This window comes from Neolamprologus multifasciatus, chromosome 22 (genome assembly GCF_963576455.1).
Source record: "Neolamprologus multifasciatus chromosome 22, fNeoMul1.2, whole genome shotgun sequence".
In the NCBI taxonomy this organism is placed as follows: domain Eukaryota; kingdom Metazoa; phylum Chordata; class Actinopteri; order Cichliformes; family Cichlidae; genus Neolamprologus; species Neolamprologus multifasciatus.
Genome location: NC_140459.1, coordinates 35,642,748 through 35,669,224, shown reverse-complemented (window position 1 = coordinate 35,669,224; position 26,477 = coordinate 35,642,748). Strand labels below are relative to the sequence as shown.

Genomic DNA, 26,477 nt, shown 5'->3' with positions numbered 1-26,477 from the left:
TGGATGCAAATAACTTTGTTGTTTGCAAAACTTGTGCATATGATTTTAAAATTGACAATTTATATTTACATTTAAAGTTCTGAAATATGATTCATTAAACATGTTTGTGGTTGTTACAGTAAAAAATATAACTTTCTACTCGGATTTTATGTTTTTTGTCTGATTTTAGATCAATTGTGTTAATAAAGTATGTCAAAATGAAAACATAACTGTAAATTCAGACACGTGAGGTTGTGCTGAAAAGGATGAGACCAAACAAGGCAAAGTAAATAGTTTTTAAAGGTAAAATGTGGAGGAAACATCAAAAGTAGTTAAAAATGGCTAATTATACCCTGGACCCCAGAGGGTTAAACACTTTTTTTTAAAAGTAATGCAACAGTTACTTTTCAAGTAATTAATTACTTTTACAATATTGTAACTCAGTTACTAACTCAGTTACTTTTTTAGAAAAAGTAACTAGTAACTATAATTAATTACTTTTTCAAAGTAACTTGCCCAACACTGGTTGCCGGTCTCTAGCTTCACATGTCTGAGAACAGAGTCACCAATTACCAGAGTTTGACCCCCGGCGGGTGTGTCGGCGAGTGGGGAAAAACGGTTAGACACATGAACGGGTTGGTGGTGTACCTGGGGCTTCTGTTTAGGACTATGCTTCCTCCTCACCGTCACCCAGCCGCCCTCTTTCCCCAGCTGCTTGGGGTCTGCCGGGGAACAGCTAGCGGGGCTTACGCTATCTTCGGCTGCGCCAGCTACAGGGGCCTGGCTAGCTACGGGTGAATGAAGGGTGTGAAGCCGAGTCTCCAATTCAGTAATCCTGGCCTCCAGAGCTGCAAATCATTATGGAGGCCTCACTGGAATATGTAAAGTGTGTGAATGGGTGAATGACTGAATGTAGTGTAAAGTGCTTTGGGGTCCTTAGGGACTAAGTAAAGCGCTATACAAGTACAGGCCATTTACCATGTAAAGGAAAGATCACAATACAGCATCACTGAAGGTTTAAAGTCTCTGATATGAAATCAGAAATTAAGCAGCCAGAGCTTTTTCATGAGTGGAAATCCACTGTGATTGTGGGCTGCTGCTACAGCCTCCAGATTAGCCAGCAGCTCATCCTGCTCAACATTTTCTCACCAACTTTAATGGAAGTGTGATGTTTTCAGCTGGAGTGATGGTCAGGGTGGCCTCCCTCTCCTCTTCTTCTCCTCTTTCATTTGTAAAGCCACTTCTGCTGCTTTCATTCATTTGGAAGTCCTGTAGCTGAGTTTGGGAGAGACTAACAGCCTCGGCAGCAGAGGGGAGAAAGGCTGTAACACCACCACTTGACTCTGTTCTACCTGTCACATCATTTTATCAGGAAACATAGATATGCTCATGTTTTTACTGTGTTTGTCTTGAAGAGCTAAAATGAAAGAAGATGAATTGATGCTCTTTATGATTGTGTTTCTTGTCTCTTGGATGGAGCCCAGCTGTGTGTGGCCCCTGGGCCTGTGGCCCAGGATGAGGCCAAACTGAAATGGGATTAAATGTCTGTCACATATTTGAGCCTAATTTAGAATACATCCATAAATATTGAACATGTTTGTCAATCATTTTGTTTGGTTTCTGAGGAAAATGATTCAATAACATCCTGCTAATACACAACATTTCATCATATTTCCTCATAACCCTCTTTTGTCTGACCATTTGAATCACATTTGAATTTCCAATAAAGGATCTACAGAGTTTGGTGAAAATAATGACAGTAGATGTTTGTGTGAAAGTCCTGGAAGCAAATTGTGTCTGATGTTCTTTCCCTGTTGCACTTTGTAGACGCTCCCTGAGCACTGGTCTCACAGCCAGCTGCACATAGAGTCCAGTGTTGTTAGTCCAGGTCAGAAGATGACTTGTTGGAATGAAAATGAGCTTGTAGTTTGTCTGCTTTAATAATGTGACTGGAAAAAGGTGTTGGACTTCAAATATGTCCATTTCTTTCACACTTCACCTTTAAAAGTGAAGCCATGTGGTTCCTGGAAGGAAAAACACGACATTTTCAAGTCTTTGTCCTGTTTTTATGATAAATGTACGACTTTAATGTGAAACATTCAGAGTTTTTTCTCTTTTTGTGTTTGTTTGAAGCTGCTTCCTGTTGGCTTCAGCTGTTTGGAGTTTCCATTTTCTAAACTTCTACATTCTGAACCTTCTTCAGCTCTGAACAGATGATGAAACACTGAATGATTTCAAGCACACACTTTGTCTAATAAACATACATCTTTCATTCTTTATACAGATTGGTGGACTGTGGTTTGTCAGAGATCAGCTGTGATTATCTGGCAGCAGCGCTGAAGTCCAACCCTTCGTATCCCAGAGTGCTGGACCTGAGTGGAGACTACAATAACCTGCAGGATTCAGGACTGAAGCAGCTGTGTGTTCTTCTGGAGAATCCACGATGTCGATTTGAAACTCTGAGGTCAGTCACCATGTTTTAGTTGTGCTGAGATGAATATGATATGAAAGTTGTGCTGACACTGTGGATCAGTAGGCCCACAGACCTCTATACAGGAAGTCTTGTTCAGCTCTTTGTAGAACTTCTGATCCCTGATCCTCTGAGTCTGACTCAGTAGACAATGCAGAGTTCTGAGCTGATGTGGGTGAGCGGACTCTGGCAGCCTGACAGACTTGATGTCCATGTCTTCCCTGCTTATAAAGATAAGCTCTGGCTGACTTGGTTCTATGGTAGGTCTTAAAGGGTTAATCCAAACACTTTTTTCTTTAAACTCTGTTTGTCAGTCACAGTATATTCAATACAATCCTCTTTTTCACTAAGTCACACACATTCAGAGATCAGAGTGTCCTGTGTGTGCGCTCATTCACTCTCACTCACTATGAATTCTGTTTGTACAGAGGTTAACCTCAAGAAATCAATCAAGCCTTGTGTGTCCTTTATTCAGCTCGTCCTCTGCTTTACTTTTACACCCGATTTTAGCTGCTTTATCTCTCTTTGAACAAGTTTATGTGTCTTTTTCTTCTCTCCCTCATAACAAGACAGCTTCTTCTGACTGAGAACATGTTTGAGTGATTTACTGATCCAGGGCTGCTTATTGGGGAAAATTGCTCCTGTTTTCAAAGTAATCCCCATTTTCCCAGAAAGAAATGTAGAAATAAATGATCTAAGTGAGAACATGAGCCTTTAAAAAGGCTCTTCTGAGGCTGCTGCCAGCGGTCAAAGCCTCCAACAAAGCTCTGTAAGTAAATATGTGATCATAGCTTTGGTTTTTAAATGTTTATTCTAGTTAACCCAAATCAGGTGGGAACAACTCAAATTAAATATCAAAATTATTAAGTGATCACTGGTACTCAGTTTGTTCAATACTGAATACATTGGAGCACAAACTGTCCACGTTAGTTACACTCGCAGTAGCACAGGAACAGAGCCAGAGAGAAAGAGCGAGGGACAACAACGTCACATTAGAAAGGTATAGTAATCATCCACTATTTTCAGTTGCAGATGATAAAGGATTCAGAAATCATGCAGGCCCATATGACAGAGAATGTGCATCTTCTTTTTGTTTTAATATTTTAATTTATATTTAATTGTGTTGTGGTTTGCAGTGTTTTGTGTTGTTTCACGTTAAATTTGTTTAAAAGGAAAAATCTGAAAATTTAAATAGTTAAAAGTTTAAAATGTAAATAGTTGTTTTTTTGTATTATATGATTTATATATTACATTTTATGTGGAGTGAATAAATAAAGTATATTTATGGTGGCCCTTAGAGACAAAGCATGTACAAACTCCAAAACGCGTACAAACTCCAAAACACGTAAAAACTCAGAAGCACATACAAAAGACAACAAAAGTGCTCCAGGATGTTAGGGCGCAGTGTTGAGCTTTTGTTACCTAGTGGCTACACAAGCCAGGAAGTATCAACAACCGGATTTGGTGTGCGGTAGTAACAGGTAAATGAACTTTGTTTTTTGTTAATTATTTGAATAAATATGAGTGCTTGTCTATAAATACACAAACAATACACACATGCTTTCAATTGTGTAATTTAAGTGATCTGGGTAGCTCTGTTTTGGAAGTTCAGTAAACGCTAGAAATGTGTTTTGGAGTTTGTATATGCTTTAGAGTTTGTACGTGCTTTGTCTCTAGGGGCCATATATAAACATATATAAATAAAACCACTTTTTTTACATTAGTAATTCCTTTTCTGCATAATTTTATATTATTGTTAATGATTAAATAATTAAAGCAACAAAACAACCTAAAGAGCCGGTTCGGAGCCGAAAGAGCCGGCTCTTTTTAGTGAGCCGAGCCGAAAGAGCCGGATCTCTAAAAAGAGCCGGAAATCCCATCACTATATCTAAGTGATAATCAGTGCTAGGTTTTCTGACAAAAACAAGATTAAACAATGCTAAATATAATTGTATTTAGTGTTCTATTTTTTATAATTGTTTATCTGTTATTTTTCAGACTGAGTCACTGTGACCTGTCAGAGAGAAGCCTTGAAGCTCTGTCCTCAGGTCTCAGTTCTCAGTCCTCTAATCTGAGACAGCTGGACCTGAGTAACATTAACCTGAAGGGTTCAGGCGTAAAGCTTCTGTCTGAAGGACTGAAGAGTCCACACTGTACACTGGAAACTCTCAGGTGAGTTTAAGCATTGTTTTCTCATCAACTGACAGAATTAGCAAATTAATAATAAGGCAGTCCTCTAATAAGAGAAGATGTGGAGGTTTTCTGAAGTGCAACATACTCTTATGTTGACAAGTTCTAAAACAGGAAGTAGTTCCTGGGAACTACTACTACTACTTCCTTTGTTATTGTCCAAGTAGAAACCTGATGGTGAAAATAGTAATTGCAACAATGCTGCGGTGTGCTGAAAGCAGACATCTCACAGATTCCGAGACTGCAGCTTTCATCACCGTCCAACAAAAAAATCACTGAAACAGCAGTAAATGAAAGTCCAAAAAAAAAAAAAAATGCTATTGAGTTAGCAGGACGCCACACACACTGAGCCAACAGGCTATTCAATTCAATTCAATTCAATTCAATTCAATTCAATTCAATTTTATTTATATAGCGCCAAATCACAACAAATGTCGCCTCAAGACTAGCAGATGACTCCGGCAAAACCAGAGGTGGAGGGTTTGTGCATTTATATTAACAATCTAGGGTGCATGAACTCCACTACTACTCAGTCACTGCTCACCTAATGCAGAGTTTTTAATGGTCAAATGCAGACCTTATTATCTCCCCAGAGAACTCACTTCTATCATACTCATGCATTATATATCCCCCCTGATGCTAATGCTAGGTTAGCCATGAAAGAACTTTCTGCAGCCATTAACAAACACCAGGCTAAACACCCCGAGGCTGCCTTTATTATTGCTGGTGATTTCAACCACACCAACTTAAAGACAGTCCTCCCCAGATTCCACCAACATGTCTCCTGCCACACCAGAGTGGACAAGACTTTAGACCATGTTTATTCCAACCTGGCTGGAGCCTTCAAAGCAATACCCCTCCCCCACACTGGACAATTGGACCATCTCTCCCTGTTCCTCACACCTCGGTATTCATCCAACAAGTGAAACCTGCTGTGAGGACAATTAAAGTGTGGCCAGAGGGGACCGATGCAGTGCTCAAGATCAAGACTCCAGACATCCAGAGGCCCTCAGAATACAAGAGACCAAGGAAGACCAACAGAGGGGCAGCTGCGCCACTGTCCCAGAAAGAGCTGAGAAGAGTCCCAGATGAGGGGTCACTCAGCAGCCGCGGAGCAGAGGCCAGGGGGGGTTGCAGTGACGTGCCCGTGAGCTCCACCGGCAGCCAGCTGTGCCAGAGTGACCGAGCCCCAGGCCGAGAGGCCGAGGGCACCCCACCCCCGAAGTGGCCCGAGCGAGCCCCAGGCTCCAGGCCCCGATAAGCAGCCACCAAGGAGTGAGCCGGTGTGTACCTGGACGCCCACCCCCGGACACAAAGAACCACCAACGCACCGAGGTCTGAGGGCGTCCGCCACTGGCAGGGGAAGTGGTGGGGGGAGATAGGCCTCCATACCTTAGAGGGCCTGAGATGTCCCCAGAGAGGTGGCGTCTGATACCCAACCTGACATATAGACACAGACAAACAAGCAAACACAGATACAAACATCCATTCCCACCCTCATGCTCTCATATGCAATTACTCCACACTCACCCAACGTGGAGACAGACATAGAGAGACACTGTACACACAATCACACTCCCCGAACGTACTCTAAGAACCGGGTCTAGGTACCTTTGCCCCTGGAGGGGGAAACTGCACCCAGACCCAGGTGGTGTTACCCTTTTTCTCTGCGGTGGGGAGAAGCAGACCACAGACCTCCAGGCCCCAGTTGGACGGCCAACTCCTCCTCCCGGCCACCGCTCCAGCAGGTCGCAGAGAACGGGGGTGTGAGAAGACTCCTAACCTCCTTCCACCCACTCATATGTAGTGTTGATGCATGTGTGTTCTAAGGTGCATTTAAAACCCAGGAGGGCATGGAGCTACCTGCCAGAGAGCAGCAGGTAAGCGCATAGCCCCTCCTGATAGCCCTCAATGTCTACGTATATTTAAAATTGAGAGGTGGGCAACGACGCCAGGGGTGAGGTTGTACACCCTGATGGTCTTCTGGAGTCCGTGTAGCGTGCCCACCCCCAAGGTCCTATATGTATGTGTTATGAGAGTGTGAGTAATATGAATGTCTAAGTTGTGAGATAAAATTGAGGCACAAGAAGCCAGAAGGGGACAGAGGGGGGGATGCCTCCCCTGCACCCTCGTGACACACCTTTACCCCAAGGCCCTGCATGTGTGGGTGATTGTGGTGGAGCGGGAAGAGTGAGGCAGCTGGAGATGGGGAGGGAAGGAAGGGAGGGGCAACTGACCCCTCCCTAGGGCCAGCTCCCCCGCTGACCCCAGTAGGCACCCCCATACTCCGCAACCCGCCAGGGAAAGTGGTCCCAGGCCCATCCGGACCGTGGCCCAGAACAGCAGCACCACCCGGCCACACAGAGCCCTGGACAGCCCACCTGACCCCACCACAGAGAAAACTGCACCCACCCTGTCATCCACTCATCTTCCAGACTACACAAGACAATAGACGCCCAGGCTGAAATCTTCCTCCACCTCTCCTGTATCTCCCCCTCCTGCAGAGTGAGTTCCTGAAGAGAGGAGAGCTCCTGCAAGATGTAACAACCTCCCCCACCAGTTGAAGAGCCCCCCAGGTGGCTCGATGCACTGGCGGCACCCTGCGCCAGGGCCGGGCCCCCATACACTCACCCGCCCACAACCCCAGCAACATACCAACTAGGACCCAAGCCCCCGAGGCCCAGCCAGGGCCCCAGCCCAGAGACGGAGCGCCCCCAGAACCTCACGCCCGTCCCGGACCCACCCAGGGGCAGCCAGGCTACCAGGTCAGTAACCCACGTCCGTCAGCACAGACCCTCCCCTAGCTCCGCTGCACGCAACCACGAGGAAACCGTCACCTAAAAGCCAACAGAGCCCCTAATAGGCCATGACCGCTACCCTGGGTTGAGCCCCCCAAGGAAGATGCTCCTGGGGAACCCCCCGACGCCCTAAGCCTGTCCCTACCCCCACACCAATCACAACAGTGAAGGTGGGACCAAACTATGACCCTCCACCCCCACTAGGTGATGGAGCTAATCAAAGGAGCCCAGAGCAATTGATCTGATGTGGTGGCAGAGGCTGTATCGAGACTAATGTAATCTAATAGATAATTTCTATATTGGTTAGAATTAAGATTATTTTTATGTTTCCAGTTCATGAGGACTGTTTTCTTGGCTATGCATAGGGCAGTGAAAACCATATGGGCTATATTCTTATCTGTAGGGACATTATCTAAGCTGCCCAACAAACACACTAAAGGGGGAAGTTGGAATGTTACATTTGAGACACTTTGATAAGTCTTCACATATCTCGCGCCAAAACTTCTGAACTGGTGGACAGAACCAAAGAGCGTGGATATAATTGTCCGGTGTATTGGTTTGGCAGCGTGAGCAGTTGTTGGTAGACGTAAAGCCCATCTTGAACATCTGATGACCTGTATAGTGCACTCTATGTAGTATTTTGTATTGAATTAATTGAAGACTGGGATTTCTAATTAGATGAAAGGTTTTTAAGCAAATCTGAGACCAGAAGTTTTGGTCTAAGTTAACTGATAAATCCGCTTCCCATTTTGCAATAGGAAGTGATATTGATTCATCTGTTTTAGAAAGCATTCTGTATATTTTGGAAAGTAATTTGGGGGTTTTAAGAGTAAGAAATTGTACCACACTTGGTGGTGTTTGTAGTTCAACTTGACCCGGTTTAAATTTCTTTTTTACTATGGATTTAATTTGTTGATATTCTTAAAATCTTTTCTTGTTGATCCCATATTGTGATCGCCTTCTACCTTCTTTAAAAGTGGGATATGGTTTAATTTAGTTAGATCTGCAAGCTTGGGAGAAACATTAATACCTAAATATTTAATATTTCCCGATTGCAGTGGTGTAAAAGAGGAATTATGGAAGGAGCAATTAATCGGAAGGACTGTAGATTTTGACCAGTTAATTGAGTAATCTGATATTCTTGCAAAAGAGTTTATCAATTCAATCACCCCAGAGATATTGGTTTGTGAATTTTGGAGAAAGAGTAACACATCATCCATATAAAGGCTGATTTTATGTTCCACGTTCTTGCATTTTATGCCCTTAATTACTGAATTCTGTCTAATTGCTGTTGCTAGTGGTTCAATAAAAATTGCAAACAGTGAAGGGGAGAGTGGGCATCCCTGCCTGGTGCCCCTCAGGAGACAGAAGCTGGAGGATGTCTGGTCATTTGTTCTGACACAAGCTGTTGGGGAATTATATAATATTTTTAACCAGTTAATGAAAGAGGATCCAAAACCAAATTTGTGTAAAGTTGCAAATAGAAATTTCCAGTTAACTCTGTCAAATGCTTTTTCTGCATCTAAAGAGAATATTGTAGTTTCTAGGTTTTTACTGTATGAGTAGTCTATCAAATTAAGTAATTTACGTGTATTTGTTGATGAGTGCCTACCTTTTATGAAATCAGTTTGGTCAGGATGAATTAAGAGGGGGGTTATTTTTTTCCAGTCTCTTTGAGAGAGCTTTGCAGATTATTTCAAGGTCTACATTTATAAGGGATATTGGACGATAGCTTGAGGGATATACAGGGTCTTTGCCTGGTTTTAGCAGGAGATTAATGTTTGCAGAATTCATATTTGATGGAAGTCTGCCCTTTTCTTTGATTTCTAACAATGTTCTGTAAAAGACTGGTGCTAGAATCGTCCAGAATTCTTTGTAGAATTCTGCAGGAAAGCCGTCTGGACCTGGAGCCTTATTATTGGGCTACTTATCAGGGCCTCCTGGAGTTCACCTGGCGTCAGTGGTGAATCCAGTGCCATTGCTTGAGAGTCTAATAATTTTGGAAGAGTTATGTTGTCCAAAAACTGATCAATTTCATTTTTAGATGGGTTTATTTGTGGTGAATATAAAGTTTTATAGAAATCCCTGAAAATGTTGTTTATTTGTTTCGGTCATATATTGTGTTCCCAGATGAATCTTGAACAGCACATATAGTTGTTTTTTATTTATTTATTTTTAGCTGGTTTGCTAGAAATTGACCGGATTTATTACCATGTTCATAATTTTGTAAGTGTAGTCTTTGTACTAAGAATTTTTTTTTTTTTTAATCAATTATCTCATTTAATTCTAGTTTTGTTTTGTGTATTTTGTTCAATGTTTCCTGATCTTGGTGGGACGCGTAGGCTTCTTCTAGGGATTTGATGTTTTTTTCTAATTCCTGAATATTTTTGTTTTCTTTTTTCTTTTTATGCGATGAGAAAGAAATTATTTTACCTCTCATCACAGCTTTCCCTGCTTCCCATAGAACATAAGCTGATGTTCCGGGAGTGTCATTAAAGTCTAAATATGAAGTCCACTCTTTTTTAAAATATTTAATAAAGTCTTCATCTTTGAGTAGTGAGAGTGTTTTTACTTGGCGTAGTATTATTCTTGTGTATTAGTGTTAAATATACAGGAGCATGATCGCTGACAGCTATAGGGTGAATCTGTGTCTGAAACGTCACTCAGCAGTGAGCTGCTGACGAAAAAATAATCCAGACGAGAGTAGGAGTGATGGACATGTGAGAAGAAAGAATATTCCTTACAGCTGGGGTGAAGGGAGCGCCATGCATCGCAAAGTCGCTCATATACTGTTTGATTATATTTGTGGACTGCCAATTACGCTGAGTTCCTGCTGTATTGAGCCTATCCATTTCTTCATTTAGTCCAAGGTTGAGGTCGCCTCCAAGAACAAGTGTGCAATCTAAGTGTTCAGAGAGTGCACTGAAAAACCCGTGAAAGAATGAGGGATCATCAACATTTGGACCATATACACTTACAATACATAGCTTTTTATCACGTATAGATAGTTTAATGATTAAGAATCTGCCCTCTGGATCTATAACTGTATCGAGTACTGTGAAATTAATATTTTTAAGTATTAAAATTGCTACTCCCCTTTGTCTAGAATTATAACAAGCTGAGAACACATTAGGAAACTCAGGTGTTTTAAGTTCATTTGAACCTCTAAGAGGTCTGTGGGTCTCTTGTAAAAGGACAACATCTGCCTGTAGTTTTTTGAGTTGGTTAAATATTTTTAACCTCTTTTCTCTGGAGCCAGCTCCATTTATATTCCATGTAACGAACCTCAGTGCACCCATAGATGTCTGTGTATAACTAGGGTTGTATGCTGTGTGCGAGGCTTAGACAGGTGGAGAGAATACATCACTTGTTCATAAATAAAGAGAAGGAGAGAGAGAAAAAATGTGTGGCGAGATGCTCCCTGAGTCTGACTATGTGTGTGCATATTTACTAATATGAGTACGCTTGGCTTAAGTGTGTGTATCCTGTACGTCTGTGTGCGCTGTCTGACTGATGTAAATGTGCTGCCGTTCAGCGCATGATTGTGCGTGATCGTGCGGTGAGTATGTGTCGAAATAAAGGGTGTTGTTTGTGGATGAGTCTGGAAGCAGGTCATCGAAGCAGTGAAAGAAATAAAGAAAGAAACCAAGGACGAGGTGAGCAGCATAAAAACAAGAGGGGGAAAAGAGAGGAAAAAACAAGAAGGAAAAAAAACCCGTAAACATTCCAATTAAATCACTGATGGAGAGTGACGGTGTTAATTCTGCTATGAAATCACACTTAAGATGCGATTTGATACCGGTAAGTTAAACAGATGTTAATGCAAGTTAGTGTGGATATGAAAAGGGTGTAGCTGATTCTTATCTGGTGTGAGGTTAATACAGTCACGGAGTGATGTCGGGGTCGCGGTGGAGCTATCCGTCCACGTAGAGCCGGTCCACAGCGATGACAGCGCGGGAGCCCTTCTGGATGAAGCCGCGTCGGATTGGGAAGAGGACCCTGCGTCGTTCCAGGATCTCTTTGGGGAACTGGTCGTTCACGCTGAAGTCCGTTCCTTTTAATTCCCTGCCGCAGCTTTTCACCTGTTCCTTTTGTTTGAAGTGGCCAAATTTGGCCACAATAGGACGTTGTCTCCCGGTCACAGCCCACATGGGGCCAAGGCGATGTACCCTATCGAAGACGATGTTTTTCACCGTGTCCTCCGGCAGCTTCAGGTGGGTTTTGATGAAGATTTCACCGTAGTCTCCGCGTCCTCTCCAGCGGCTTCTGGAATACCAGATTATCACGCATGCTACGAGCTTGTAGATCAATAACTGTTTCTTTTATTTTTTTATTTTCTCTATTGAGGTGGGTAACATTTTCTGTGAGACATTTCACCGACTCCCTTAGCATGGCATTTTCAGCAGCGAGCGTTTCCACCTGCTGCTGGCTGAACTCCAGGGATTCTCACAAGGATTTAAATTCCCGGTGAAGAATCTCCACCAAGGACAGCCTTGCATCGAAACTGGACAATCGTTTGTCGATTGACTCCAGTATGTCGACAATATCTTTGCCGGCTGGCGATGTTGTGCTGGGGGAATCTGCCGGGCATTGTCTTTTCGACGACGGCGTCTCAGATTTGGCCGGGGAAGCTGCACTCTGGGCCTTCTTCATCACGAGATCCTGGAAGCACTGATCAATGTAATCTTGGAGAGCCTCTAAACTCTCCCCGTTGTTCTCCAGGGTGTTGGAGATGATTAAGCAAATGTTGTTAGTTATAAGACAATTGATAAGTGTATTTGGTAATACTGAAGCTTAAAGGAATTTGTTTAAATCTAAACTACCATTTGCTTTAATTTTCCGCCAAAATCTCCGGCGTCTGACGTCAGTTACAACATGAGTCGCTTACCTTGTCCATCACTTACCTTGTCCGTCACTTCCGTCTGTCACAGTTACTTATATCCTTTTCTCTCTCTCAGAATGACAAATCTGCTGAAAATCAGGCAGACAGGGCTCTAAGGTTTCAGGAAGCACTGGTAAAGTAGTACGAAGCCTGCGCCCCATGAGAAGTTGAGCCGGGCTGTAGCTATTCGCCAGTGTGGATCACTTTTTTGAAGAGATTTTTGATGGTCTGGACGCCTCTCTCTGCGGGTACCTGGGACTACTGGTGACATGCTCAAAACAGTAATCCTTTACAAAGTCTTAAATTTCTTGACATGCAAATTGTGGGCCATTATCGGTAATCAATGTGTCAGGTATCCCATGGCGTACAAATATTGACATTAAATGCACAATCACATTGGCTGAACGAGTTGGGCTGAGTTGAGCAATCTCGACATATCTCGAGAAATAATCTACTACCAACAGATAGTTTTTGTCTTTTAGTGTGAACAAATTAGCTCCTAAATTCTGCCATGGCCTCTCAGGTAAACGTGTGGGCATAAGAGGTTCCCTCACATTGACTCTCTCCTGTATGCACAGCCTGCACTTAAGGACAAGTTCACTGATCTGATTACTTAAGCCTGGCCACCACACTGCTTGTCGGGCGCGTTCTCGACACTTAACTACCCCTTGGTGTCCCCCGTGTATTTTGTCCAAAACTACATTCCGCATGTTTGCAGGTGTGACCAACCTTGTGCCTCGTTGTAGTAGTCTATTATGTACACTCAAAACTGCTCTTTCTGACCAGTAGTGTTTTACCACTCCCTGCAGCTGGTTTCTGTCAGGCCAGCCCTCTGCACAGAACTTCATGACTTGGGAACAGACGCTGTCAGACTGTAGCTGCTCACGGAGATCTGTAAGATATTTGCTGCTAGTAGGAAAGCCCTCCAGCACTGTGTCAACATAAATATCAGTGTTCTCCATAAGATCATTGTCTCTGGGCATCACACTGTGTGTCAGCGGTAACCATGAGAGCGTGTCGGCTGTGGTGAGGCTTTTGCCTGGAATGTGCCTTACAGTGTAAGAATACCTCATTAGGCGCATGCGGAATCTCTGTATCCGTGGTGGAAGCAAATCCCAGGCTTGCCCTCCAAGTAGGCTACGAGTGGCTTATGGTCAGTCTCAAACTCAAATTGTAGCCCTAGAATAAAGTCACTGAATCTTTCACAGGCCCAGGTGAGCGCCAGCGCTTCTTTTTCCAGCTGAGCATAGCGCTGCTCTGTGGGTGTCAATGATCGTTAGACATACGCAACTGGTGACCACACATCATTGTCTTTCTGTAGCAAAACTGCCCCCACCCGTATGAAGAGGCATCTGCTGAGATCTTTTGGGGTTTGTTTGGGTCGTAAAGCTGTAGTACCGGTGCAGATGACAGTAAACGCATTTTGTTGCTCGTGCCCCCAGTACCACATGTTTTTAGTAGAAAGTAAGTCTCTCAGTGGTTTGTCTTTTTCAGAGAGGTTTGGGATGAATTTCCCCAGCTGATTCACCATTCCTAAGAAGCTCCTAAGCTCACTTGCGGTGCTTGGCTCTTTCATATTCTGCACCGAATTAATTTTGTCAGTGTCAGGACTCATACCTTCAGATGACACAATGAATCCTAAGAATTTCACTGCTCTTTTGCCAAACTCACATTTTGACGTGTTCAGGGTGACCCCGCCTTCTCAGCACAGCCGAGAACAGCGTGGAGTCTCATGTCGTGCTCCTCTTTCGTGGATCCTCAGACCAGGATGTTGTCCATGTGGCACACGACTCCCGCAAGGCTGGCTGTCACTTCTGTCACCATCATGTTTTGAAAATGCTCTGGTGCACTGGAAATACCAAATGGCAAACGATTGAAATGGTATCTACCAAATGGCGTAATAAATGTGGTGAGGAGAGCAGATTCTTTGGACAGCGGTATTTGCCAAAAGCCCATGTTTGCATCGAGCTTGGAGAAATACTGCGCACCTGTGAGCATGCCTAGCGTTTGGTCTGCAGAGGGGAGGATATATCTTTCACGACACACCGACTCATTTAATGGTGTCATGTCCACACAGATGCAGACTACGACCATGCCGCAACACTAGTCTGTGGGCTCTTCCACACGACTGATTACTCCCAACTGTTCCATCCTCTCCAGCTCTGTTTTGACTTTGCCCAGTAGTGGCAGTGGAACACGCCTCGGCACTTTCAGTGAATAAGGTTTAACGTCGGCCTACAGCTTAATCGTGTATGGTTTTTGAACAAGCCCGAGCCCATCACATAGTTTTGGGTACGCTTTCTTCACTGTCTCAAGGTCAATATTGTCCATTTGGGCAATTAGTTTCAGTCTCACAGAAACTGTCCTGCTTAAGAGAGCTACATGCAGATTTCTGACTACATAGATTGTCTCTTTAGTGCTCCTGTCACTGTAGGAAATGTCCTCCTTTGTAGACCCAAGTACGGTCAGTGCTGCACCTCCTGGTCCATACAGTGGCTTTTCAGCTTTTTGCAAATGTTCATTGGGCTGCTTAATGTCTTTGAATGTCTCCTCTGAGATAGCTGTGACATCTGCCCCCAATTCGAATTTAAATGTCATGCCCAGATGTCCTCAGATTGTTTTGCCATTGTGATAGCTTTAGTTAGGGTCAAATCTTTGTCGAGCTGCATTCTCTCTGACAGTGATGAATCTTTAAGACCCACAATGAGCCTATCCCTCAAAAGTTCATCGGGAAGTTCACCATATTCACAGTTTTCAGCGAGAGCATAAAGAGCTGTTATGAAGGAGTCAACTGTCTCTGCTGGCTGTTGTACTCACTTCAAGTCCCCTTAGCACGTCATCAGCCTCGTCTCCCATGCAGTAATGTGTTCACTTGGTTAGCATCTGTGGAGCTGTTCAGATTACTTGCCACTCTAAAACGCTCGAAACGTCAGATCCACTTCTCTCACTCCTGGGGCTTTGCAAAGTCTAATGTTTCTGGTGGTTTGATGGTGAAAGTAGCCGCTGGTGGAGCCGCCATAACCGGGCCAGGTGCCGCTGCTGCCGCCAGTAGAGCTGCTGCTTGCTTCGTCATGTTTGTCGCTAGCCAATCGGCAAGCTGACTTTCTTTTCAGTTTTCTCAGTTCACCGAGTGTACTTCTGACACCATGTTGTGTTGGGCTCTTGAATAAAACTCCTGCTCAAGCGATAACATGGAGCAACAACCATCTATTATTTTAGCTTACTCTCGTGCTGTTTACATGCCACACATTTCCTGTTTAGTGGGTAAGTACTGCCCCCTAGTGGCGCATGCATGTACATCAATATAGATTACACCACAGCTTGCATTTAAATACAGTTCCCCGATTCTTTGTGTACCTGGTCCCTACCACTACACTTGCTGTCTGTGGAACATTTCTGTTTTCTTTCAAATAATGGTATGATCCCAGTCTATCTCTTAAAGTGATTGGCCACATGGCTCATCAGAATAACATCTGGGCCGTGCTCACATTGATTATCAGCAACCCTGAAAATTCATCAATAATTGACATGAAATTATCTCAAGGGCTGGATTTTGCCCACAGGCCATGTGTTTGACACCCCTGGTTTAGACAGTTTAGTATTCAATGTGCTAGTGAGTAAACTCCCAGCTAACTAGCAAATCAGCTAAGAGCAGCCACAAGCTGCGACTGCATCTTTCTAACAAGAGCGTCAGACACTCAGACTGGTTTTCTTTGTGGATGATGATGTATTCTCACACTGATCCTTCATGGTTATGATGCCATTCACCATCACCATGAAGGTGCTCCTGGATTCTTCATCATCATCTCCATCAGCCCTCACAGTACTCCACCTTCATCAGCTTCATGTTCAGGAGCCCGGATGACAGTAATTCTTTGAATGGGTTATGGTGGGACATTGAGAGCTGAAGTCAAACAGAAGTGAGAAATGAAACACTGATTTCTATTTAGTCTTGTGATGTGCAGCTTTGTTCAGAGCATTAAGGCCCAGCAAAGATTACTGAGGTCATAGAGTCACTGATGAAACCTGTGTGCTTATAGAAACTGAAACCAGATGAACCAGAATAGAAGGACATTAAAATGAAGTGTCAGCTACACAAAGGCAAAGATATTCAGTTGTTGGTGTGAGTTATTTAAATGGAGGATGGAGTCAGACTTTAAGCTGCTGGACTCAGTCACTATATCCTGTTCTCCTCATAGAGCCTGGATACACAGACTCACCTGTGACACAGTGACACACAGTGTGGGCTACACACACATTAGAAAGTGGATCAGTCACACTTGTGCAAACATTTGTTGTGCTGGGCAACCATGAACACTTTGAATCACCATTAACCTCTTAAGCCCCAAGCCTACCTGATCTCCTGCTTTTTGCCCCCGTATCAGGGGGCGTTGGGGCTTAAGAGGTTAATGGCTTTGTTACAGCAACATATTTTAATAGTACTGCACTATGAGAAGTGCAACATTCAGTGTGCAGAAACAAATCAGGTGCTTTCTAACAGCAGTATTCCCTTTAACACAGTAGCAGTTCAAATATTTCTGTCAATCTGAGCTGAAACATGAATCTAATCAAATATCAAATCAAAGTTCTTTGCCTCTGCCAGGATGTTAACATTTGATCTAGTTTGTTCCAAACAAAGTTCTCCTCAGAGTCCAGAGCCACCATCATTACATTATAACAGGCACCTTTGATCAACAGCAAATGGACATTTATAAATGTGTGTTTTCAGAACAGGAACCAGCAGAACTATTTTTCTGTTATCAGAGAGCAGCACAAACGCTCATCAGCTCATTTACTGTGCAGGGACTTTGAGTGTGTGAAGTGTGTGTTTGTGCTGGATTTCCTTTGGAGAATCTCAGTCAGAAACAAGACAAAGAAAAACTCTTTCAATAGTCCAGGGTAAGTTGACAACATGAACTGCATTTATCTTCCTCTGACTTGAAATTTTCTTCCTCCTCTGCACTGAGCCAGCTGCTAAGACACACAAGCTCATTGACATTTTCTGATGATAAAGAAACTCTCTTCTTCTGTACAATATGAGCAGCAACAGAGAACAAGCTTTCACAGGTACAGATGAGAAATACAGTGAGAAATACACCATGACAAATATACCTGCAGGGTTCCAGCTGTGCACTCTGTCTGTGTCAGCTGTGGTTGCCATAGCAACCTAGGTGTTGTGTGCGGCAAGTCCCTGAGCAGCTGCTCGTTCCTGCAGATCCTTTTGAATCATGTCCAGAGTGAAGTCCATCTGGTTGGACTGTCTTGTATCAGTGACTTTTTCTTTTGTCCATGTTCAGTTTGTTGCTGTTCTAATTCTACAGCGTTTGCTGGACTGTGTTTAAAGTGGCCCACAACCTTTGTGCATTTGGCCAGGACATTGTCAAACTCACTGTTCTGTGACAGAACACTGAAGAACGTGCGCGATGCAGGGGGACGTGTTCAAAAGATGGACGTCTGGCAGCAGCCATCATATTTCTTGCACTATCTGTACTGAGTGTGCTGACTTTATTTCAAATGTCCCACTGCTGTGCAACATGAATCACATGTTCTGCACGTTTCTGTAACTCCCAGGTAACCATGGTTACCCAGCTACGCCCAGTAGTCTCCAGAGAGACCAACAGCTGGTGCACGTTGTAACGCCGTGGCTTTCGTAGTCTCTCCTTTTTCTACAGGTCATGTGTTCTTCTTGTGATGGTGCGTCTTGAAGGAGGCTCATACATGCCGTCATTGTCTGATGTTTGGGGCTTTCTCTCTAATATTGGAGTCTGTTACCTTACACTGTTAAACAGCTTGAGATGACTGTTGTTGTCTGTTGGGAATTGTCACCTATAAATAAAGTTACATTGAATGGATGTAAATGGACAGCTGTTATTGTGACAAAGAGAAAACGATTGTTGACAGATGGATTGTTGTTTTGTGTGTCTGCAGTCTGTCAGGCTGTCTGATCACAGAGGAAACCTGTACTTCTCTGGCCTCTGCTCTGAGCTCCAACCCCTCCCATCTGAGAGAGCTGGACCTGAGCTACAATCATCCAGGAGACTCAGGAATTAAGCTGCTGTCGGCTGGACTGAAGGATCCAGGCTGGAGACTGGACACTCTCAGGTATGGAGAGAATGTCTGATAGAGGAGGAAGAGCTGGAAACATTTCCTGTGTCCTTCACTCACTTCCTGTTTGTTTCCTGCAGATGAGACATGAACAATCACACATGCAGGAATATTTTCAGGGACAGACACACTAGTCTAGCTGGATAGTACATGGATATTTATGTAGGGGTCTCCAAGGAGTGTTTGCAGGAAGATTAATGATAACTGATAAGTCATGTTGAGAGTTTCATTAAAAGTAGACCTAGAGTTAGGTCCATAAATATTTAGACAGAGACAACATTTTGTAAATTTAGATACACTTTATTAGGTCACAGGTGTACCTGAGATAGTGGCCACTGTGTACCTAATAAAGTGTCAGCCATAAAGTGTTCAGTTGAACTGAAGAAGCTTCTCGGATGAGAGGTGAAATGTCTTCAAGCAACTTAAAGAAGTCCAGACGCTTTTCTTTACAAGCTCCTTTGACTACAATGACCTGGATGACTGAGAACCTTCACAGACATTCAACCATGTGTATGTTTCCCATGCTGTATGTTCACAGTGACAGTCACTGACACTGACAGAAGGATGAAACAAGGCTGTGAATCATTTCAGTCTGTGTGTGTGACAAAGAGGCAGACAGGAGCAGCAAACATTTGGAAATGGCAGCTTAAATACTGGAAACTCTGATAAGCTCAGGTTTTGTGTGACCATGTGTACTCTGACAAACTCTACATTCACAGCTGAATTTACAATAAATGTGTTCTCAAGTGCACAGTTTTCTGTTATTGTTCTCAAACAACAGAATGAGAATGAAATATTGATTTTAACCCGGCCCATAAACAGCATTAGCTTAGCATCATTAGCTTATCAGAGTTTCCATCATGGAAATGAGCTCCTCTGGCAGGCTGTTCCACAGACGAGGACCATACCACTGAAAAGCTGCCTCACTGTGAGTATGTGTCCTGACTTTAGGAACAATCAAAAGGCCAGTACCAGAGGACCTCAGGGTCCGCAAGGGTTCATATGGTAAAAGCAAATCTGAGAGATAAGAAGGCTCAAGACAATTAAGACATTTAAAAACCAATAAAATAACTTTAAAATCCATCCTGAAACACACGGGGAGCCAATGCAGCGAATCTAAAACTGGTGTAATGTGGGCCCGCCCTCTGGTCTTCGTCAGTACACGAGCTGCAGAGTTTTGTAAAAGTTGTAAAGGTGAAATATTTTTTTAGGAAGACCAGAGAGCAGGGCATTACAGTAATCAAAGTGACTGGTAATAAAAGCATGCATCAACATCTCCGTGTTGGCCCGAGAGAGAATAGGGCGGACTCTGGCTATATTACTTAGATGATAAAATCCAATTTTGGTTACATGTTTAATATGTGGGATAAATCCTAGCTCAGAGTCAAAAATAACACCCAGGTTTTTCACTTGTAGTGAAGGACATAGTGAAAATGTTTGTAATTTAGACAAGAGTTTCTCTCTCTGAGCCTTAGGACCGATGATTAAAACTTCAGTTTTGTCCTTGTTAAGCTGTAAAAAATTTTCTGCCATCCAAGATTTTATATCTAAAATACAGTTAAAAATGGCATCCATTGGTCTGGGGTCTGGTGTTAACAACAGTGTACTTAAAATTAGCTGCTCACATTGTTAAAAAGTAAGGGAAAACAGTATTAGCATTAGCGCATAATGCTAATTCGCGTCATGGTAGCATTAGCTGCTCACATTGTTATAAGGAAAGAGAAAATGGTATTAGCATTAGCTGCTAATAATTATTCACCCCTAATTAGAGTTAGCCCCTAATGGCAGACTACTTAGCATTAGCTCCTGACATCCTTATAATGCAGGGGAAAAGAGTTAGCATTATCGGAAAATGCTAATTAACATCAAATTAGCATTAGTTAATAAAGGTAGACTTCGTATCATTATCTGCTGTCGTTCTTACAATGCAAAGGAAAACGGTATGAGCATTAGCTGCTAATGCTTATTCACCTAAACTTAGAATTAGCCACTAATGGCGTCCTATTTAGCATTAACACTTCACATCGCAGGGTAAAATTGAACGAAAAATTGTGTTAGTATTAGCTACTCATATTGTTAAAAAGTAAGAAAAAACATTGTTAGCATAAGCGGATAATGCTAATTCACCACAAATTAGTAATAGCTAATAACGGTAACCTACTTAGCATTAGCTGGTCACATTGTTATAGCAATGTTTTAGCAATGGTTTTAGCATTAGCTGCCAATTCCTATTCGCCTAAAATTAGCATTAGCCACTAATGGCATTCTACTTAGCATTAACCCTTTAAAACCGGTAGGAGCAGGCACGCTCTGTTTTGCGTAACTATTTTTAAATCCCGGTAGCTCTGCAACCACGTGAGCTAGCGCAATAATTTTTTTTGCATATGAAACCTGAGGAGTTGTACTTACATCTTATGCCATCAGCTTGTCCTCGGTCACAGTTTCCTTCCACATATAGCTTTGCAAAAACTGTATAAAAAGCACTTGTAGCAACAAAAACATAATATTCCAGAAACACGCTTTGCCGATCCGATCAGCTGTTTGTAACACTTCCTACATTGGATTAGACATCAGCGCGAACTATCGCATGTCCGCCATGACCCGCCCGAAACCGGAAGTGACGTCATTTTCGCGGAAATGTAGTTTTTTACCGTCTGGGCCTCAAGGAGCCTATACTGGTGTTTTTAAAAGTTATGTTTGACTTTATGACTTTCTGTATCATTTCTGGGATGCTTAGGACTCATATCGCACTGCTGGAAATAGTTTATTTTGATGCATATGCTGCTTTTTTGCAAATTTGCATCATAATATTTATTTTCGTTTTTCCTGCAGTGTATAAAAATTGGTGTATTTCAAAAATAAAACTATGAAGGCACTCAAAATAAATTTCCTGTGGTGGGAAACTATTTTGTGCAACTTTTTTGTATTTACAGTTTTGAGAGATAAGCCTCTTAAATTTCTGTAACTAGAAATATATGTTAAAAAAACAAAAACGATTTTCAATTTTTTTGTAGTTTATTGCACTTTTTTGCAATTTATGTAATCACTATGCACTTAATTCCTACATATTATTAAAATCTAGGCTGTAATGGTTGCATTGATGTATAGCAACTTGAAATGCTCCCAAAAATGACACTACAGCATGTAAAAATATAATATAAGCTCTGGCGGACTTGGTTCTATAGTAGGTCTTAAAGGGTTAACTCCTCACTAATATAATGCTAATTCACATCAAATTAGCATTAGCTGCTAGCATCAGCCCACCTAGCACTAGCTGCTCACATTGTTAAAAGGGAAGGGAAAACAATATTACCTGGTAATAATTATTCACCCCTAATTAGAATTAGCCACTAATGGCAGCATACTTAGCATTAACTCCTCACATCGTTATAGTGCAAGTGAAAAGTGTTAGCATTATCGGATAATGCTAACTCGCATCAAATTAGCATTAGCTAATAACCGCAGTCTTCTTAGCATTAGCTGCTTACATTGTTATAATGTAAGGGAAAAGAGTTAGCGTTAACGGATGATGCTAATTCATGTCAAATTAGCATTAGCTAGTAATGGCAGCCTACTTAGCATTAACTCCTCACATCGTTATAATGCAAGGGAAAAATAGTTAGTATTATTTGATAATGCTAATTCACATCAAATTAGCATTAGTTAATAATGGCAACCTACTCAGTATTAGCTGCTCACATTGTTAACATTTAAGGAAAAATAGTGTAAGCATTAGTTACTCAAATTGTTAAAAAGTAAGAAAAAACATTGTTAGCATTAGCGGATGAATTAGGATTAGCTAATAACGTCACCCTACTTAGCATTAGCTGCTCACATTGTTATAAATCAAGATTATATGGTATTAGCATTAGTTGCCAATGCTTATTCACCGAAAATTAGCATTAGCCACCAATGGTAGCCTATTTAGCATTAACTTCTTAATGCTAAATGAAGTTAATTGATGCTAAATAGGCTTCATTGAAGGGAATGTAGTGTTAGCATTAGCTACTGATATTGTTATAAAGCAAGAAAATATGGTATTAGCATTAGCTACTAATGCTTATTCACTTCAAATTAGCGGTAGCTGCTCACATTGTTATAAAGCAAAGGAAAACGATATGAGCATTAGGTTCTAATGCATATTTGCCTTAAATTAGACGTAGGTGCTAATGGCGGCCTACTTAGATTAGCCGTTCACATTGTTACAAAGCAAAGGGAAAACAGTGTTAGCATTAGCGCATAATGCTAATTCACATCAAATTAGCATTAGTTAATAACGGCAGCCTATTTAGCATTAACGCCTCACATTGTTATAATGCGAGGGAAAAGAGTTAGCATTCAGTGTGTGAATGTGAGAGTGAATGAATAGTGGCATTGTAAAGCGCTTTGGGTGCCTAGTAAAGCGCTATATAAATGCAATCCATTATTATTATTGGATAATGTTGACATTGGCGCACTGGAAAAGTTCATAACTCAGTTTGCTAAAGATTTAGGAGTGTTTCTCGATAGCTCTTTCTCATTTGAGAAATAAATCAATTCTGTTATTAAAACTAGCTTTTTCCAGATTTTTACACTGGTTACCAGTACGTCGTAGAATCAACTTCAAGATTTTGTTGTTTGTCTTTAAATCTCTGACTGGATTAGCTCCATCTTATCTCTCTTTAACAAAAATAATCCAAGTCAAGCCGTCAGGTCTGCAGATAAGTAGCTTCTGACTTTCCCCAGAACTAGACATAAAAACAGAGGTGAGCTTTATCGATCGCTGCAGCCAAACTCTGGAACAGTCGGCCTTCACATTAAGTCTTCACCAACACTCAACATTTTTAAAACCCGGTTGGAAACACATTTGTACTCTGTAGCTTTCAATTCTGACGAGTCTTTATAGTGTATGTGTATGTTTCCTATTTTATCTCTACTCTGTGCAGCACTTTGGCTCAACCTGTTTTTAAATGTGCTGATAAATAAAGTAGATTTCTTTGAATAAAACAGTGGAGCCGTGCTTTGAGCCATCCTTAGTGTGTAACAGTCTGTGTATGAGAGCCATGTAATGTCCATGTGTGCATGCTGACTGTGCTGCTCTGACCCCCCTCCTCCTTTCAGGGTGGAGCCTGCTGGAGTCCGATGGTTGAGACCAGGTCTGAGGAAGTGTAAGTGTGTTTTTAATGGGATTCATGAAAACAAAGCAGCATACATTCAACCATCTTCATCATGTCAGGAGTCATCATCAAAGTGTCAATGAACAGATGATGGATCAATAACTGCAGCTGGATTGTGTTTGTTCTCTCCATCAGATTCCTGTCAACTCACAATCAACACAAACACAGTGAACACAAACCTCCAACTGTCTGACAACAACAGGAAGGTGACACGTGTGAGGAAGGTTCAGTCATATCCTGATCATCCAGACAGATTTGATGTTTATGAACAGCTGCTGTGTAGAAATGGTCTGACTGGTCGCTGTTACTGGGAGGTCGAGTGGAGAGGAAATGTTGATATATCAGTGAGTTACACAAGAATCAGAAGGAAAGGAGGCAGTGATGACTGTGTGTTTGGACACAATGATCAGTCCTGGAGTCTGAGCTGCTCTGATGATGATGGTCCTCATTCTGTCCTTCACAATAACAGATCAACATCCATCTCCTCCTCCTCCTCTGTCTCTAACAGAGCAGCAGTGTATGTGGACTGTCCTGCTGGCACTCTGTCCTTCTACAGAGTCTCCTCTGACACTCTGATCCACCTCCACACCTTCAACACCACATTCACTCAAACTCTTTATCCTGGGTTTAGTGTCTTGTCTCCTGGTTCCTCAGTGTCCCTGTGCTGTGTAAAGAGTGTCTCATGTTAGAGAAACACTCTGACTGTTGAACAGATAGTTCAGTCTGTACATGTCTGTCTCTTTCACTCACTAACACGTTTTCAGATTCATGGATTCAATCAGTTGATGTTTGAAACTCTTCTAAATGATTCCTTGTAAACTTCTTTCTCTTCAGTCACAAACAAACAGGAAGTGATGTCACATGTGTTCCTGTCCACACAGCAGAATGAGTCTATTGCTGACAGTGATGTACAAACAGAGTGAGCATTTCTGAGGCCCAAAATAAACTGAGTAGTTCACTGAATGAACAATGGACTGTGAGCTCAGTTCCTTCATCATTTGTATGGATTATATATGTATATGTATTATATTAGTATCATATATATCAGGTGCTGCTGCTGCTGGTTTCAGTCATTGTGCAAATGTGCTGTTTGTAAGGTTGTAAAGCTGCAGTCAGCTGAGACTGAAGAAGTCACCTGATCAGTGAGCAAACGTTTCTGAAAACGTCCAGATGAACAGAATCAACCTTTTGGGATCAGCCAGCAATGCAGCATCATTGTTGTTCAGGTTCATAGGTTTGCAGGAATGAACTGATGACCAGAAACAGCTGAAAAGTCCAATAAAATACCAGCTGGAGTTCAGGTGCATTTGAAGAAGTCAAAGAAAAGTAAGGATGGCAAAGGGCGATGTTTTCTTCCAAAGAACTGAAAACATGGTCGACGCCTCATTAGAAGAATAATCTGGACATTTGTGAGGAACTCTAACCAAGAAAGCAACACAAGAAAGCAACGTCAAACAGATCCAACAGACAGTTGGCAGCCTTAACCCAATTTCCCTTGGGATGAATAAAGTATGATCAATCAATCAATCAATCAATAACTAATCTTATATTTTAAGAATCCTTGTTGTTTTATGGTGAGCAGATGTGGTACGAAACAACAGAAAATTGATAAAGTTTACCTTAAATTCCTTGATTTATTTTCTCAGTTAAAAACAAAACAAAACAAACAAACAAAAGAAAAAAAGAATACAAATCGGTCAGACCTCAGAATATTCACTGCAGCAGACAGAAGCTTTACTGCTGAATCATTCAGGCTGTTGGTACTCAGGTCCAGCTCTCTCAGACTACAGGACTGGGAGCTGACCACTGACAACAAATCTTTACAGCCTTCCTCTGACAGATTACAGCTGCTCAGCCTGAAAAAAACAACAAGAACAACAAAACAATGATATTTATTATCAAATAAAATCTCTTTATATGTTGAACCTAAGTAATTGAATGTGTACAAATGAGTACACTACAATGCACAATTAAATAAAAAATGTTCAAGAATTTAAGTGTAACAGAAGAAAAATATTTCAAATTAAACACAATTATTCCAATGTATGTAAATGGAAACCAGTGAAGAGCAGGTTAATTTAGTGGCAGTAGTTCAGTGTCTGCTGGCACAGGCCTGTGAGTACTGCAGTATTACAGTTACTACAGTACTGCTGGTCATTTTATTAATTTTAATATGTGTGATTACTGTAAATGTAGTTATAAATAATGTATCACATCCTGGACTTGGTGCAGACTCTCGTTTCATTTTCTGTCTAAAAGCTGCTTTAGCTCATTCCCCTTTAAAGCCCCGCTTTACCTAAAGGCCAACTTTATTTTGATTGGATGATTTCATAAAGCACGCTGAAGGGCAGCAGCCAGTCATCATGAGCTCCATCTCCTCCACTTTCTGGTTTAGAAATTATAAGAAACTGTAAACCTCATAAAAACTCGTCATCCAGGTTAGTAAAACCCAAAAGTTGATTCTGTTCATCTGGACGTAGAGCTTTCAGTGGGAGAAATGTTTCATCACTCATCCAGGTGACTTCTTCAGTCTCTGCTGACTGCAGGTTTCCAACCCTATAAACAGTACATTTGCATAATGACTGAAACCGGCCCACTGAAGGAACAATAGGCTGGGAGGTCAGTTCCTTGACCATTAGGTTTCAGTCATTATGCAGATGTACTTTTTATAAGATTGGGGAAAGCTGCAGTCAGCAGAGCCTGAAGAAGTCACCTGGATGAGTGACAAAACGTTTCTCCCGCTTAGAGCGCTACATCCAGATGAACAGAATCAAACTGTGGGGGCTCATAAAATCATGATTAGAAATAAATCTTCTCGATGTATTTTTGCATTTTAGATCCACAGCAACAAAGTTCACAGCAGGACATCTCTGTTCAGTAATTATTATGCCCATTAC

At 42.0% G+C, this 26,477-nt stretch overlaps 2 protein-coding genes across 3 annotated transcripts in view; both read left to right on the top strand.

Annotated features, from left to right (window-relative positions):
• The window catches only part of LOC146493940 (NACHT, LRR and PYD domains-containing protein 12-like), a 36,621-nt gene extending 12,875 nt beyond the window's left edge, over positions 1-23,746 (top strand). Inside the window, exons 4-7 of one of the 2 annotated variants that reach the window (XM_085148421.1) lie at positions 2,264-2,443; positions 4,448-4,621; positions 18,248-18,421; positions 23,525-23,746. In XM_085148421.1, coding sequence (XP_085004547.1) covers positions 2,264-2,443; positions 4,448-4,621; positions 18,248-18,421; positions 23,525-23,663 — 667 coding nt within the window. In that variant the 3' untranslated portion in view covers positions 23,664-23,746. Of the gene's footprint in view, positions 1-2,263; positions 2,444-4,447; positions 4,622-18,247; positions 18,619-23,524 lie in introns of those variants that run through there. The other variant, XM_085148422.1, reaches the window with a different exon arrangement.
• Positions 1-26,477, top strand: part of LOC146493938 (uncharacterized) — a 65,412-nt gene that overhangs the window by 22,112 nt on the left and 16,823 nt on the right. The gene's annotated exons all lie outside the window — the stretch shown is intronic.